Source organism: Triturus cristatus, chromosome 8, assembly GCF_964204655.1.
Source record: "Triturus cristatus chromosome 8, aTriCri1.1, whole genome shotgun sequence".
In the NCBI taxonomy this organism is placed as follows: Eukaryota; Metazoa; Chordata; class Amphibia; order Caudata; family Salamandridae; genus Triturus; species Triturus cristatus.
Window position 1 is genome coordinate 1,392,245,605 of NC_140591.1, and position 17,841 is coordinate 1,392,263,445.

At 46.4% G+C, this 17,841-nt stretch overlaps 1 protein-coding gene across 7 annotated transcripts in view; it reads left to right on the forward strand.

Moving 5' to 3' along the window:
* Window positions 1–17,841, forward strand: part of SYNJ1 (synaptojanin 1) — a 683,220-nt gene that overhangs the window by 207,574 nt on the left and 457,805 nt on the right. For all 7 annotated transcript variants that reach the window (XM_085623112.1, XM_085623114.1, XM_085623109.1 and 4 more), the window contains exon 8: window positions 12,210–12,306. In XM_085623112.1, the coding sequence (XP_085479238.1) occupies window positions 12,210–12,306 (97 nt within the window). The remainder of the gene's footprint in view (window positions 1–12,209; window positions 12,307–17,841) is intronic.

The window sequence follows — 17,841 nt, forward strand, 5'->3', positions numbered from 1 at the left end:
ACGGGCAGCATATTTTGCAGACGTGATCAGGAACAGTAGCAACCCCTCTAAAAGCATTTTCTCGATACTGAAAGATCTTAAATCATTGGTGGGCCCCACTGCGCCTTTGATATCGTCGGATGAGCAATGTGAGGCTCTTGCCTCCTTCTTTATTAGGAAGGTGGAAAATATCTATAAGACCTTTCCTCAAGCTGCCATGTGTCCTGTTCCCGTGTCTAAATCTTCTCCTACGTGCACTCTGGCCGCTTTCCCGCCAATTTCTCAGGACGAGTTGCACGTGCTCTGTAGCAAGGTCAAATCGGGTTCCCCGGCGGACCCCCTAAAGCCCGAACAATTTATGAAGTTATTGACTTTGCTCCTCACACCTTTGGGCCAGGTGATTAACCTGTCCCTATCTACGGCAGTTGTGCCCAAGACTTGGAAACAGGCTAGGGTGATCCCATTGTTAAAAAAGCCTAACCTTGACATAGCTAAACCAGAGAACGTTCGTCCCATCTCTCTTCTGCCCTTGGTCTCCAAGATCTCTGAGACCTACATTAACGCTATCTTGACTGAATTACCGGAGGATAACAACATACTGGACCCCTCCCAGAATGGTTTTCTTCCAGGCCAGAGCACAGAGTCCGCTCTCCTAGCTGTGACCGAGCATTTAAGAGGGGCCCTAGATGAGGCCCGTACTTCGGCACTGATTTTTTTAGATCTCAGCGCCGCGTTTGACACGGTCTCCCACCAGATCCTGCTGCAGCGGTTGGAGGAGGTGGGCATTGTGGATTCTGCCCTGGATTAGTTTGCCTCCTTTCTTGCTGAGAGGACCTTCCAGGTAACAGCTCCCTGTTTGCTTCCACGTGTCATACTACCAAACATGGCGTGCCACATGGATCTGCTTTAAGCCCTACAATTTTCAATCTATATGTCTCACCACTGGCAGTAGTGGCCAAGAGCAGAGGGCTCACAGCAGTATCATATGCCGATGATACACAGTTGGTAGTCGCACTTGCTGACAACTCTGGGCGGGACGCTAGCAAGTTTCGGAGCGACCTCGAGGCTGTCGCTGAGTGGATGACTGCCAACTGTCTCCAGCTGAATTCCAGCAAGTCTGAGGTCTTGCTGGTAGGGAAGGACTCTGAGCTGTGGAGTGAACGCTGGTGGCCGGCCACCTTGGGTTGTGTACCCGTCCCCAAACAGGTTATAAAAAATCTAGGGATTTGTGTGGACTCTGCCCTTAGCTTTCAAACTCAGACCAAGAAAGTGTCAGGAACCTGTTTTGGCATACTGCGAGGGCTCAAACCGCTGCTGGGGTTTTTTGACCCGTCCATCAGGCAGGTTATCGTACAGGCCTCCATCTTGTCGAGACTGGACTGCACTAGTTCGCTCTATCTGGGGACAAACAGAACTCTTCTTGGCCTGACTAGAACTTGCTCTACAACGAGAGCTATCCGCCGGCTACACTGGCTGCCTGTGGCCAAACGCGTAGAGTTTAAGTCTCTGCAGCATGTAATGTGCCACCCATGGGAGGCCACTCAGACTGTGACTACAGGCCTGCCATTGCAGCCTATGTGAGTTGGTGCTTGTACCTCTCACAACAGATATGTTTTCTTATATCTGAGGTCACTACAATGCACTGACAGACTCTTCTGTCGTGAGGGCGCAGGGTGCTTGGTTATAAGTGTGAGGGTGCCCCTGCATGAGCAGGACACCCCTACAGACCCCGGATTTGATTCTCCAGCCTTGTAAGCGCGGTCAGCCATTTTAACACATATAATGGACAAGTGTCATTACAAGATGTTAAACTATATTGTGGCTGCACCAAACCCGGTCATGTTTGGTATCAAACCTGTTGGAATCGTACCCCAACGCCGATTCCAGTGTTGGAAGTGTGATCCCATGTACTAGTGGGCCCCTTGGGGTACCCCCCTGTACTACTGGTACCAGCTTTTCAGGGTCTAACAGCGAGCTAGAACTGCTGCCGACCACAGACAGGATTCTGCCCTACTGTTGCTGAGCCATGCTCGAGCAGGGAAAGGTAGAACAATAGGTTTTCTGTCGCATGGAGTGGTGACCACCTCCCAGACAGGACTTAGTGAATTACGCTGGGTGTGGGTGCTTGTCAGCAACACCAGACTGCTTTGAAGGGCACATTTGGTGCTCTCCTTGCAAACTCCAGTTCGAGCCAGTCTGGGGAGCCCTTGACTCCAGCTCTGGCGCAAAACTGGACAAAGGACTTGGGAGTATCCTCCCTCGGCCCAGGCCCTCCTCTGGGAGAAACCCCGGAGTCGTTTCAACCCTTTCCCTAGGGTACTCAAGGGCTGTGGGTGGTTTCTTAGATTCGTCATGGGACAAGGCTCAAGATCACGTCTCTCTTTGACCGTCTGGACACTTTGACTTCGCCTGGAACCGAGACTGCATCAAAGAAGACCCCTGCTGCTCCTGGTCTCTCTGTTCTGCAAGTCTTCTTCGTTGTCTGCGTCTGTGCTTCTCCTAGGATCTTCGCCAGACCTGTGACCCTTGGAGTAAAGGAGCCACTTCCCTGCATCTGCAGCCCCCCCAAAAAAGCTGACCGATCTGCTGCTCCTGACGTCCCATGGATTACGAAAGGCTCAGCAACACAGCTGATTCTGGGACCCCCTCGGGCCTGACCTGTCCTCTCTGCAATTTCGAGGCCAGTATCCATCGTTGGAACCACTGGGACCAAACCTTTGTGCACCACGTCGACTTGCCGTTGCCAAGGCTAGTTGGCTTTGCACTCCAGAGATCTTCGGGCTCTAGCATCTCTTCCTGCCAAGTACAGCACTTAACCGCATTCTGTGCACCGTGGGCCTTCCTTCTCGGTGAGCTGCTCGAGGTCCTCTTGCGACTCCTTGGCCTTTGGCCTGTGGAGCCTCTTGAGGGTCATCTCTTGCTTCAGTGGGCTTCCCTGCTTGCTTGTGGCCTGCTCTGACTCTTCTGCTTGTGGTGAGCCCCTTGACCTTGCTGGTTCCAAGGTTGCTTCTTCTTCGTTCTCCACTCCAGTTGCGGCTACCTAGGCTTGTTGGTGCTCCCGCCGGACACCGACCACCTAGTCACCGACATCCGTCATGGGACAGCTCATGCATGGCTCCTGGTCCTCCTCAGCGTCACCTGGTCCTCACAGCTGCAGGAAAAAGGACACGTCAACTCTTCTGAACCGCCCTACATCGGTGGCATTGCTCTTCTGTGCCTCCTGGTCACTCCTTGGTGGCATAGATTCTGTCTCCTCTACTTGCAGATTCTTCACTTCCAGAATCCACTCTTGGATTCCACCGGACTTCTTCACCTTCTTCTACATAGGCATTTTTCTCCAAGTCTTCCATTGTCCTCTACAGAGGTTTCCCACGTCTCTTCATCCTTATGCACCTGGCTTCCCTGGTGTGGGTAACCTGGTCTCCGGGGCATCCACGTGTGAGGTGGCTCTCCAACCTTCCGTCCTCCAAGGGAATACTCTGGCGTCCTCTGGGAAGGGTCATTCTTCTGCAAAACTGGATCTGCAACTACTCCATTGACTTCCATTGGGCTTGCGGCTGTGTTCCCACTCTGTACAACGGTTTCATGGGGTTCCAAGGTACTTACCTTGGGTGGTTCCTTGTGTCCCGGCTCCTCTGGGTCTTCTGGTCCAAGTCCCGACCTCCTTTGCAGTTCGCATTCCACTTTCTGAATATATGGTTTGGTCTCCCCCCTGGTGCTACGTACCTTATTGCTATTGAAGTCTTGTGTATTAGTGTTGATATCTCCGGGTAGGAGATATACCAATGTGTTAATGAGTGTTGTGTAATAAATAGAAGTATTTTTATATATACACATTGTGGTTCTTTTTCATTTAACCTTCTCTACATGATTAAACTGGTAAAACAAGCTGCTTTACACTCCTTCAAGATAAGCCTGAAGGCTGCTCTCCACAGATACCACTTTGAGAGCTTTCTATGGTTATCAAAGACTACTAAAATCAGTTCCCTGGATTAGTGCAAGGTGCACCACTTAAATGAGTGTGCACCATATACTAAGCCAGCCTCCTACATGAACCAAAATATATCTATTGAAATAGTGGGTACACAATAATATGTCTGCCACTTATCACCTCTTTAAACATGTATTACTCATAGGTTATTCTGTATATTTAAAACAAAACAAAGAGAAAGTAGAGCTCATAAGATCGACGTCTTTAGCATTTTTAAACTTGCATCTTCTTTGTGAATCTTGAAGTTCATAACTTTGATAAATAGTTGTAGATGTAATCTCTAAATCAGTTGTTACAATAATGTGATCAAAGTTTAATCTTTACAGCAAATGAGTCCATAGCCCAATCTTTACAGTCCACATCCAACATGTGTTTTGTGTCCTACTGCTTTCTCAAGGCGCAAATTGTGTTTTAATGAGAATTATCTTCTGCATTGATTCTAAAGTCGGGTTGCCAATTAGGTTTTTTATTTAAAAATGCAGTTGGAGTAGAATTAAGGAAGTAAGTGGAGTATGAATTAGCCCTGACACAGTGGGCCTTATGAGTTTTGGTTGTTGGTGAACATAGACTTACAGTGGCCTTTCAAAAAGTATTCCGTTCATATGGTCATTCTGGACTAAGGCTTCACTAAGAAAAGTCATCAGTGCTGAAAACATTGGAAGGTTCCCTTGAGGATAATTTCTTTAATTTCACTGATATGGATTTATAACTATAACTTTGTTATTTTGGAGGAGAAATTTGCTTTTCAGATGAGGAGGGGGGTCAAAGGCATGTTTCCCCAGGAATTTCCAAGGAAATAACAAAAGCAATTTGAAAAGGAGTGTATGAAGCAGAAAGGCCAATCTCAACCAAAGGAGGAGTATCCTTCCTCCAAGCCATGTGAGTTAGCACCAGGCAGGTTTTGTTTCTGAATTCTTTAGAAAGCATTGTTCCAGAGTAGAATGAGGCTTTATTTGTAAGGCTTATTGTTCCTCCTGCAAAAACAAGGCAACCCAGGTTTGTAGGTACTCATCTTAGTAAAGCTTCCAAAGCACAAATAATTTCAGAAGAATTCTCTGCCATTCCTCAAACTATGCTGCTATGAAAAGGAGCAGCACCTCCTCCTGGAGTTGACACATATGTTGACGTTGTTTGGAGAAAAAGAACAGGAAAACCTAAAAGTAGAATATGAAGAACATGCAACTAACAAATGCCAAGCTGCCACAATAAATAAAGTGGGTATTGGTCTAGCAATTTCTTTTAGGTATGACCATAACATGTGCCAAGTAACAAAGCAGACAAGACTTTAATTATTTCTGACAGGTATGACTGCAACATGTGGCTCAGGATGTTGTCCTTCCTCAATAATGTACTCCTAAATAAGTTGCCATAAACAAAGTCCATCTTGGAAGATGGGCAATCGGTGTACAATTGTAATCATGGTTGGGATGGAACTAGTAGAGTCAGATTTAATGAGGGGTATAAGGTTGTGTCAGAGTGCGAGAAGTCGACGACGTTTCGCTTCCTTTAACACAGTACTGAAATGCGTTTGCTATCTTTCAAGCATGCTTCACATTTCAATGCGTGCCGAACATTGGTTAATACTTGTGTATACTGCTAAGCTCATCTTTCTCAGGCCCTAATTATCTTGTCCTTGAGATGATCCCAGTACTGTGTTAAAGGGAACGAAACGCCGTTGACTACTCGCACTCTGATACAACCTTTTACCCCTCATTATTCTGTGCTAGGGTGCTGTCATGTACTTTCTGTTGGCCTAACTGATGTTTTGTTTTTTTGGCCACGCTTCTTCTAATGCCGGAGTTCTTCCCTTTTTAATTTTGTACATGTTCCCACTTGTATGTTGTTCTTTTAATTCCTTACATTAAACGATCATGTCCAGTTGCACAGCTAAATAAAGACATCATTGTATTTCTATAAAAAACATATTTTCTACAATTTGTTTCCTTGTTAGGGACCGCTGTTCCTGTAAAATCCCCCCTGTGGTTAGCATCCTGACAAATGTGAAGACGTTTTCAGCAGCAGGGCCAGGGGTAGAGGGCTTTTCAGATCTATTTGGGCACTCACTTTTAAAAGTTGAACCTACTTTGGCATTTCAGAAAACCTACAACAACTCCTCCAAAAACAGCTGTGCAAGCACATTACGCAACTGTATAGACAGGATTTGGAGCTCCTAAAAACAGGAATATTAGAAAAGGACCACCATTTGAAGATCAAGTCAAGTTCATGAAACATTCTAAAAAGCTTGATGTTTTGAATAGAGTTATCTTAAAAGATCATGACTCTACTACAGAAGGATTTTTTGCTGGCTACGTTAGGTTCGAAGGACACATAATTTCACATGCTAATTCACCGGATGACCAGAACTTTAGTTTGTGGTTGGTGACTGTCACTTTATTATTCAAAATCTAGCCCCTTTTTCATTTGCCAAAGCAAGGCTATAGAGATGTGTGAGAGGAGTGTAACAGAAGCAGGGAGCACACTCTTACTTTTCCCAAGGCTAATTCGACAGGACTGCTTGTAGAGCCAGATATGCAGCATAAAGAAACACAGCAAATCAATATTGAACAGATTTTAACATTAATTAACTATAATATACACAATCAAAATAATGCCTCTACTCCATCTAAATTCCTCTAGACACAATGTGAGAGAAACAGCAGTATTTGTGTTTCCAGTAGTCTAATACATCTAATTACAATGAAACCCCAAAGAGCACAAATATTGGTTAGTTAAAATGATGCATGTAGAACAGGTATTGTTTTATAAATGTCATTTAATTCATTTAAAAAAGACAGATTTATTGGTATATTTGCTCTAGCTGTTTTTACCATTCTATTATATAGCAATTATCAAAGTAAACTATGACTTCAAATAACGAACTACGAGCTTTGAACTTATGAATAAATGACTCATTCATTATATTCAGTGTTATGGATTTCAAAACCAGGTTTCTTATTGACACTTTAACTGCAGATTCCTCACCTCTAAGATAATCTCAAGCACCAGACTGGCTCTGGATTCCTGTGAATTGGTCCGGTTCGCCAGCAAGTTGTGTTGCCTGACTGCGAGTGCCTCCCGCTTGCCCGGACGAGATTCTGCTGAGCCGTAGAAAGGAAGGGCCCCTACTTACTGATGTCGATTCCTTTCTTTCCATGCCCTTTGATACAGAACCGGAGGTTATCTCCCAACTTCCTCAGTTGTACTTCCACCACCTGCCACTCCCAAGGCAACAGATTTCAAACCTTGCTATGACTGCAGAAGGCAGAAGTTTTTCATGGATCTTCATGACGTTTGCTTGTGATGCTTCCATTACAGTCACAGTTTGAAATCGTGACAAGTGCTCCCTAATGCAGTCAGAGAGTGGGAAACCAAATTCTATGTTTCGGAACATAGGAGTTGGTCGCACTCAGTGCAACAGTCACACTAAAAGCCCCAGGGCTGCTCCCACACCAAATCTCAAACCCGATGTAAGTCCTTGGCTAACTCCAAGACTTGCCACAAGTGCAAGAAGACAAAGTGGGATTCCATGCCAGATCAGCCGAGAAGGCACACAGTCTGCATTTCAAAGGGATGACTCTGCTGGTGTCTTCCCACTCTGAGTTTTACAGTGCGAACTGAGTTTCTTAGTCCATTCTCGAACCCCACAGCAGGTTGAAGCTCTTAAAGGGGCCATGCTGCAAATCCTCAGGGCGTACTAGCTCCCTCTGGAGCTCTGAAGTGTCTTGGAGCCCATGAGTCACACTTCTGCCAGCAGGTCCTTCCCTGGTGCTGACTAACTCACGAGGCCTCCATCTGGTTCTTTGCTGGCGGCAGCCCATAGCTCCACTCAAGTCCTTTGGGCCACTAGAGTAGAGTTTTTGTGATACAAAGCTTGACAGGCACTTCTTTTGGGCTTTTTTCCTTCATTTTCTGGTGTGACATTTTCACTTTGGTGTTTTATTGTCTTAGGAAAGGATCATTTTGATGTGATTTGTGTATCTAGTGGTTGCTTTTCTGACCTTCTCTCTGTAATACACAAGGGACCAGGAGCATTCACTGTATTGAAGATGTCGCAAAGCATAGAGGTGTAGCTATTGTCAAACGGAGCAGATTTTAGGAGTAAATGGACCTGGAGAACTACTGTCAGTTGCCCCGTTGGCTTCTCCTACAAAATCATTCTTGGCATTTATTGGTGGATTGTAAGGGGTACTCAAGTTGCCTAATAGTAGACATGTTCTATGTCTGTATATAAATAGTAATATTGTATCAGTTGCACTTGCAGGCTTATACAAAATGTGGGTCCTGTATTTTCATTTTCTAGTTTTCTGTCCTCTTAATTGATGTAACAGCTGATGAACATGTGCTTGGTATGTTTGCTGTATAATTGTTTCAATTAAGTCTAGTGTGTGAAAGTTTTGCATGCCTCCTAAAAGACAGTAATATTACGGCAGCAGTAATGTTATGTTATGTTACAGTGATTTGTACAGCGCACAGCTAGTCAGAGAGTGTCCCGGCGCTCAGACTAAGGGCAACATACCTCAATACCTGGACTGACTGCATAACAAGCAATGTTTTCAGTTTCTTCTTGAAAGCAGCAAGCTCGCTGACTAGATGGAGGTCTCTCTGGAATTTGTTCCAAGTGATTGGCCCTAGATGGGAGAAGGCTCTACCGCCCACTTCGAGACGGTGGATCCGAGGCACTCTTGCCAAGTGAGTGGAGGAAGATTGCAAAGTCCGCGCTGGGGTATATTAATAAAATCTCTCTCTGATGGTAGCCAGAGCCCGAGTCGTGCAAAGCCTTATGCATTAAAACCATGGCCTTAAATTGCACCCTCTTTTTTACAGGAAGCCAGTGAAGAGCCTTCAGATGGGTAGAGATGTGACTCCTAGGTGGGAGTTTAAGTAGAAGTCTAGCTGCCGAATTCTTCACCTTCTGGAGTCTATTAAGAAGGTACTCGTGGAGTGAGAGATAGAGGGCATTACCATAATCCAGTCTCATCGTAATCAGCGCATGGATAACCTTTTTGCCGACCGACCCAAACAGGAGAGGTCAAAATAATTTAGCATACGAAGAGTGCCAAAGCAGGAGCTGGTCAAAGCATGTATCTGCGGTTGGAAGGAAAGGGTGCTATCAATTTTAATGCCTAGATTATTCACTTAATTTTGAAGGGGAACTGGCTGCGGCGCATAGTTATGCCAGCAAGCTCTCAGTAGATTGGGGGGGCACCTCCGAAGATCAGAATCTCCGTCTTGTTCAGTTGCATTACACTGGCGAGACATCTTGAGATAAGCTCCCCATCCAGCTCCTCTCCCTTACCACGAGAGAAGAAGAGCTGCGTGTCATCAGCATACAAGACCCCTTTAGCACCCAATGACTCTGCCAGTATAGCCAGAGGTGTAGGGTAAATGTTAAACAGGTTGGGGCTTAGGGCCGATCCCTGGGGTACACCCACAGTTACAGTTCTGGCTTGTGAGGTATATAGGGGCAGCCATATTTCTTTTGTTAGATTGCTCAAGAATGAGGTCAGCCATTTCAAGGTAGTATTTCAGAACAATATTGCTTGAAGTTGCTCAAGTAGTTTAGAGTAGGGCACAGTGTCAAAGGTTGAAGTCAGATCCAACGGGCTCAGAATGGCCTTGCCTCCCTTTTCTTTTTTTTTTTTATATATCTTTTTATTAAAACTGATTCGACAACATGGCATAGTATCACAGAATCATAGCAAAAGTGACAGCAAAACAAAGGTTCTTCAAAATACTTTGATGTTACACAGTCGGAATTATACGGTGAGGGAGACATCTTCTTCGTTGCCTCCCTTTTCAAGCGTGCATCTAACATGCTCCACTACTTCCAGAAGCACGGTCTCCGTGCTACAGTGGGGTCGAAAACCTGATTGGCTGGGGTGTAATATTTTGTTGTCCTCCTAGTAATGGGACAATTGATGGTGAACATCCTTCTCCAAAATTTTGGAGAAAGCAGGGAGGAGAGAAATAGGCCTATAGTTTACCAGTTGCATAGGCCGAAGGTTTTTTCAACAGAGGAATCACTTTCACCCTTTTCCAGCTTGCTGGGACCACGCCCAGGTGTTAAATCTATTATTTACTATAGGATTGATGGTCTGGGCAGTGGTAGTTAGCAAGAAGGTAGGACAGGAGTCTAACTGGAAGCCAGACTTCTAGCATTTGACCGCAGATATTGAAATTTCATGAGGCAGAGGGGCGAAGTCATCCAGGGAAGAGGACGTGGTGGGGGGGATGTGGACATCCAGGGGATGCACATATGTCCGGTCAAGTTGCGCATTGTTAAGAATATTGGCCTGGATAGTCTTAATGCGTGCTTGCAGGAATACTGAGAAAGAGCTCTCGGATCTCAAAATGCCCGAGCACTAAGAATGACCCCTCTTGTACCCTAACTCACATTTTCCCAAGGAGGGTTTTAGGCTGATGGCCCAGTGGCATAGCTCAGCCTAGTGTTCAGGCACTCTCCGTGGCCCTACCACCCACTTCTGGTGCAGCCTGATGACCAAGTTCTCCTCATCCTCCTGATCCCCTCCGCTGCCTTCAAGACAGTCCTATATCGTACCCTAGCCTGCATACTCCACGACACTGGAATCCGGAACAAGGCCCTCGACTGGATCCGCTCATTCCTCACCGGCAGAACGCAGCGGGTCAGACTCCAAATTCCCCCCCCCCCTCTCTTTCCTCTTGGAACCCACGCCGACCACCTGCGGAGTCCCCCCAAGGATCCTCCATCAGCCCCACCCTGTCCAACGTCTACATGGCCCGCTCACATCCATTGTCAGATCACATGGACTCAACATCACGTTGTACGCAGACGACACCCAACTCATCCTCTCCCTATCCAACGACCCAACAGCTCCAAACACAACTTTCTAGAAGGAATGGAAGCAGTCGCTAGGTGGATTAAAAACAGCTGCCTTCAACTCAACACAGACAAAACCAAAGTACTCATCATGGGCCCCCACCCTGAGGCCTGGAACGATACCTGGTGCCCCCCCCACCCTCGGGAACCCTCCTTCCACCACGGACCATGCATGCGACCTCGGAATCATTCTAGACTCTGAACTCAAAATGGACTGCCAGGTCAACGCGGTCACCTTTTCCTGCTACCACACACTCTGCCTACTCTGAAAGACCCTCAACTGGATCCCCCTCAAACACAGGAAAACAGTCACCCACGCCCTCATCAGCAGCAGATTGGACTACGGCAACGAATTCTACGCAGGGATCAACAAGAACCTCACCCGCAAACTCCAGTACGCCTTCGCCAGACTATTCCTCAACCTACCGTGCCACTGCCAATTCAGCCAACACCTATGGACACTACACTAACTCCCCGTTGAGAAGAGAATCACCTTCAAGCTACTCACCAAAGCCCACAAGGCCCTTCACAACACCGGACCAGCCTACATGAACCACCGCCTCTCGTTCCACGCACCCCAAAGATCCCCCTGGCCCAGCCCAGCCCTCCCTTGCGACGGTACCTCTCCAAGTTCTCGAAGGACCTCAAGACCTGGTTCTTCGACGAATCACCATGAACATCCAGGCGCTCCCCCCCCGCCCCCCCAACCCCCGCCCCCTCAGCACCTTGAGACCCTTTTGGGTGAGTAGCTGTGCTTCACAAACCCCTGATTGACTGATTGAAGTTCTCCTTTGCCAAAGTGCATTTTTTCCTGGCTAAAGGCTAACGGGTGTATCTTTGATCCATCTTAAATGACAGTGCTAATAAGCCCTGGCTCAATAAATTTAATTATTTGTCTATGTGACTAAGTGGAGAGGACGACTGCATACCTGTAGCATGCATTCTGGAGCCAAAGAGTGAAATGCTTCCTAAAATGCCAAGAGGCTTTGCATCGCCTTTGTGGTTATAGAGGCATTTGTAGCACAGCCTCGCCAGTTCATGCACATTCCTCATAAATTGAGAAATGTTTTTGAGTATTTTTTGAAAGATTTGCAGCCCAATTTTTTAAACTGCTTAGAAAACTCCTATCTTTAAAACTCTTGTCAGCCTAAGGACGTGGAGTACTTTTTCTCATCAATTGTCTGTATCTAGTAACAGTTTTATGAACGTGATACAGACAAAATTGTTGTACGTACAGTTTTATTAACAGGTAATTTCTAATTGGAGATTAAATAGAATACTATATATGCTCATTTTTGACTGCTTACATTTAAATCCTACTTAATATTTGTGTTTTTTTTTAACCTAAAGAATTTTTCTCTTTCTGTATGCTGTTATCAGACACTTTCGAACGCTGAAAAGATTATATGGCAGGCAAGTAATAATAAATCTACTCGGGGCAAAAGAAGGAGAAACCATGCTGAGCAAAGCGTTCCAGGTATGTATGTAGCTATACAATTGAATAATATTGGTGCTTTGCAAAAAAAAATTCGTAATAAGTCTTTCTAACAAAAGTGAAGTTATTCAACAAGCAATTTCACATTTGAGCTGCATTTATTTTGGATATAACTGGGACTCATTTTAGAGAAGTAATTGTGTCTTTGTTTCTATCCCAGATTCAGCCTTCTCTCCCATCCAATGTGTTTCTAATACAATTTGCTCTAAATCTCCCTACAAATATATTTACATAACCCTAAACCTATACCAGCAGCAGGAAATACTTCAATGTGCCACCCGTGGGGCGACACACACGGCAGGGAGGGAGGCAACACTTAAACCTCTTTGGCATTACACCCCACAATGACTAGCTCAGATGAAGTGGGCAAGAAGTGCGGGGTGCTGGAGAAACTGCGGTGAGGAGGCAACACTTACTCACATCCTACCCAAATCTTGGTGTATTCTGGGGGGGGGCTGTCCTGTCTATGATCCTCCAGATCACTGGCTCGGAGCTGATACAGTGCCTGGAGGTCATACTGTTTGAGCCGACCAGATGATGATAGCTACCCGCTGGGAGGCAGGCATGGGCGCCTCATAACCCTTCTGTTACTGGCTGCCAAGCTAACAATACTAGCGATGTGGAGTCAAGCCTTTATACCCTCGGTGAATAAATGGATAGAACGCTTGTGGCAGAGTGGGAACGGAGAAACTTGCTAAAGGGGCGAGTGGGGAATGGAAGAACTTGAGAAAATAATCGGGGCCCATACTAAACTACTTTCAGTTGGACTTTAGAGAACTTACATGCGTAAAACGATTGTGTGCCTTATTCATTCTGGATCACTAGAAGACTACTATGGATCACTGCGAATCCCAAAAGACCAACACAGCCTGCGAGACATTGCGAACTAGTGCCACCCCATCGGCTGTCGACATATCTTGTACAACGTCGAGCAGGGGTGGGAGGAGCGGCGCAGAGGAGGCAGGGGGTTCGGAGACTGCAGGGGTGGCTCGGGGAGTTTTGGGGAATGGTTCAAGGCTAATAGTTGGAAAACCAATCAAATATATTCAACCTAAAAATATATTTAAGGGATGATTTATATGTTGGCTGTATGTAGTAGTGAGTATACATTCTGCCAACATGAAGGACCGCCCGCCTGATTTAACTGTAAGTGGACCTTCAGTTTGGTCATGGCGGAGATTACTCTGTTTCCACCATGACTTAACTTATCCGACGGCCCTTGGGAGCAAGGGTCATTAGAGAAATACCTACATGTCTGCCCGCCCAATTTAAATGGGCGGACATGTAGTCATTTATTACTGTTTCGTAATGCAAGGTAAAGCCTGGTGGTAAGGGTACGGAGGCGCATATACGGACCACCTCAGCAGCCTTTTGTCATTCAATTTTGTTCCATGCCTTAGGACGTGAAACTTGGGCTCTGCTCCCAGTTTTGTCTGCCTTTCAGAGACTTCCAAAAAAAGAAAAAAAATCCCCTCTAGGGCTACAGATTTTAAACTATGTAGCGACTGTAAAAAAAAAAACTAATGTCGGTCATGAACCTGCACGAGGTGTGTCTCTAGTGTTTAGGCTGAGGGTATGACTGGAAGTTGTGCAACAAGTATGTCCTCATGCTGTCAAAGGTGAGACTGAGACATGAAGCTGTATGTCTCTGAACACAAGAAGTTGTGGGCCTCATGCAAAGCACACTTCAGGTCGAGGGCGTGGGCTCGCTCCTGATGTCGCTCTCAAGATAGGTCAACTTTGGGGTCGAAATCCTCTGGTAAGCTGAGGTTCTACCATAAACAGAATAAACCTCATCCCACCACTATATCTATAGAGAAGGTAAAAGGGCATCGCAATGTCAGCCACCCCACTCCCTCACACAACCCAGCCACCCATCCACGCTCACATAGACCAAACCCCACCGTAACAAGATTCCATACTTGCGTACATGCTCCTCAACACCCACTCGCTCACAAAACACGCCACTGAGATATGGGGCGCCTACTGCACAGCCACACCCTGGACCTGTGCTTCCTTGACTAAAGTTATATCACGTTGTGATAACTGTTCCTTAACGATAGTTCTTGGGAGTATTGGTACTGGACCTAACTTTCCCTAACCCACTCCCAGTCGCCCCCCCTCTCTTAGTTTTATTTTTTTTCTTCCTTGACTAAACCCAACCTCTCATCCGGACACGACTACAGCCATCCCCGCCTTCTACAAGATCGCCAGGCAAGACAGACCGCACAAGCCCAGAGGGGGAGTCACCATTATAATCAAAGATATCATCAGCTACACAGACACCCTATCAGCTACATTGAAACCCTCACGTTCAAGATATGCATCACAGCCAACTTCTCCCCTGGTAGAACCCTTGTTCACAGCCACCAGGACAACACAACAATTTTGCCAGCAACTTTGTTGCACCCCTCATCATCAACACCAGCACCTTCATCCTTGTTTGAGACCTTTATTTTCACCTAGAAGACTGAACTAACCAAAACTTGGCCTCACCCTGCACCTTATCAAACCTAACCACACTGCTGGACACCTATTGGACCCAATTTCCTCCTCAATCAGCAACAATAAGTTGATCTGCCAGCAACTATGACCTGGACAGGCCATGCCCTCATCAGTTTCAGTTTACCCATCCTGCACCACCATAGACCATAGGCCTACTATCACCAGAACCACCTCGAGCACCAGCCAGAGCACACAGGTAACTTACTGAAAGCCATCTAGAACCTCAACAACTGGATCACCACATGTGTTAACACCCTCGCTTCCCTCAAGCGCAACCCAATGGCAAGTGCCTGACCACAAACCAGCTGGTACACAGATGAATTCAGGCTGACGAAAAGCCACTGCAAGCAACTCGAGCGCAAATTGAGAACAAGTCAAGACTGTGCAGATAAAAACATCTTCAAGTCAGCCCTAAGACTCTGCCACAGGAAGATCCGGAACAGCAAACGCACCGCTCTTTTGGATCGCATCAGTGCCAGCACTAACAGAAGCAAAGAAACTTGCCATCATCAAGATTTCACTGGGCCTCCTGCCACCTCTAGCCTTATTACCCCCACACAAGACCTTTGCATTAAGCTTTAGGAATTCTTCTGTAACAAAATCACTGCCATATATAGCAACTAAAACTCTCAACTGGACTTAGTCACCGTCGCAACTCAACTTCTTATCATGGCCAATGAGTGAACCCTGGCCTTGTGACTTGCCGTCCCCACAGTCAAACTGTGCTACCATGAAGGCCATCCATTTGGGGGCTCCATCTGACTCTTGCCTCCACCACGCCTTCACCAAAGGACTAGTACAGGGCAGCAAAGCATTAACACCTAACCTTATAGTCTCCACATTCCCTGACACCTGAAGGCATGCCCTCATCCTGCCCCTGCTCAAGAAACAATCTGCTGACTTTGCCACGCTTTCCAACTACAGACTCATTTTTCTACTGGCAAAGGTCTTTGATAAATTAAACCACCAAAGCCCCACAGGACATCTCCATACCAGCTCCTCAACACCACACAGTCCAGATTCAGGCCCAATCACAGCACAGAAACAGCACTCATCGCTGCCTTAGATGTCCTCTGCATAATCCTTAGCAGAGAAGACACATCACTAGTCATTCTCTTGCACCTCTCTGCAGCATTTGACACGTTCTCGCACTCCATTCTCATCGGGCTCATGCACAAGATTGGCATCCAAGGACTTGCTCGTCGATGGATTTGCTCCTTCTTAACAGATAGAACACAAGCTGCAAGCCAGGCAACTTACTCCTAGAAGCCTGCAACTCATCTACCTTAAGTATTATCACTCAGCCCCAACTCCTTCAATGAATACATGATCCCTCTGGCCAACGTCAAACACGCACACAACACCAGCAGCCTCTCCTATGCAGACAACATGTAACTCATTCTCTCTCTCGGTCTCTCTCTTGACTCCCCAACACAAGAAACAAGTTCACCACCTGCATGACCAAAGTCGCTACCTGGATATTAGCCAACTGTCTCAAGCTCAACACCGTCAAAGACAGAAGTAGTGATCTTCTGCAATAACACCTCACTCTGGGATGCCAACTGGTGGCCGGATGAAATCAGACCCACACCCAGAATCCACGCCAGGAACCTCTGAATAATCATGAACAGCAAACTAGACCCAACTGCACAAGTCTGCGTGATCACTGCATTCTGCTTTCACACCCTGAACATGCCGAGGAACACCTTCGTTGGGCTCCCGAGCAACAGTAGGAAAACTCACTCATACCCTTGTCACCAGCAAGTTGGACTACAGGAACACCCTCTCTGTCAAGAGCACCAAGCAACTCACTAGAAGATTGCAAACCATACAAAACTCAGCAACAAGACTCATCCCCAACCTCCCACACATAACTCCCATCACACCACACCTCAGGGAGCTCCACTGTGCACAATGCACAAAGACACCCAATTCAAACTCCTAACCTACAGATGCAAAGAACTACACAACCCAGGCCCCACCTACATGGGCAGTCACTTCTACTTCCACTTAGCCACCTCCGCTCCCTAATGACACATACCCCACATACACAGAACAGAATTATGAGGACGGGCATTCTCATACATTGCGCCTCAAGCATGGCATGGCGTCCAACTCCGCATCGGAGCCACCTCCTCTCTTCTTGAATTCCACAAGAATCTGAGGACCTGGCTTTTCAATTAACAAATGTACGATTGGCAAAGTCAGGCACACAAACCTTCCCAGCACCATGATACCCCCTCTGGTGCTAGTGCGCTTTAAAAATACACATAACATAACAAAATCTTTGGTTACAGAGTAAATTTCTCAGCTGGTCCTGATGCACGCTGAATTTCCTCGCCATTGGCAACACAGCAGTAGTGTCAGGACTCAGTCCGGGACACTGGCATGTGTCAGGGACTCTGGCAACGACTGGTGCCAGGGAGGACAAAGTAGGTAGAATACTGGGTATAGAGCTGCCCAAGGTCACACAGCGAGTCAAAGGAGAAAGGGAATCCAAAGAGGAAGCTCTGTACAAGAGAATAAGAGAGGTAAGGCTCAGAAAGGACAGGCCCTCAGAGGTGATTTAGCATTCAGAAAAACGACATACAGAACGGATATGTAATACATATATATATAAAACAACATTAACAATAAAGGGAATGTGTGGTAAAGCACTCGGGAGCTCTATACGGTAAGACCGAAGCTCAGTAATTTCCTCACCCACAATTGATGTTACAGATACTGCTGCAAATACCCACATATAGGATATGCATTCGAAGGCAGGGTCTATGGAGATGATACCTATGGTGATGTTATAAATGTAACTCAAAGACCATACTCACAGTGAACAAGAAACACCACCTAGGTTGTCAGCTGTGCCCACAGATCCTGGCTGTCAAACAGTAACACACAAGGCAGTAACAGCAAGGGGGTAGAACTAAACACAAGCACGATAGACAAGGAACTAGAAAGGAGGAGTGCTTAATAGGAAAGGAAGAAAATCACAGGACACACTTGGCAGAAAGCAAG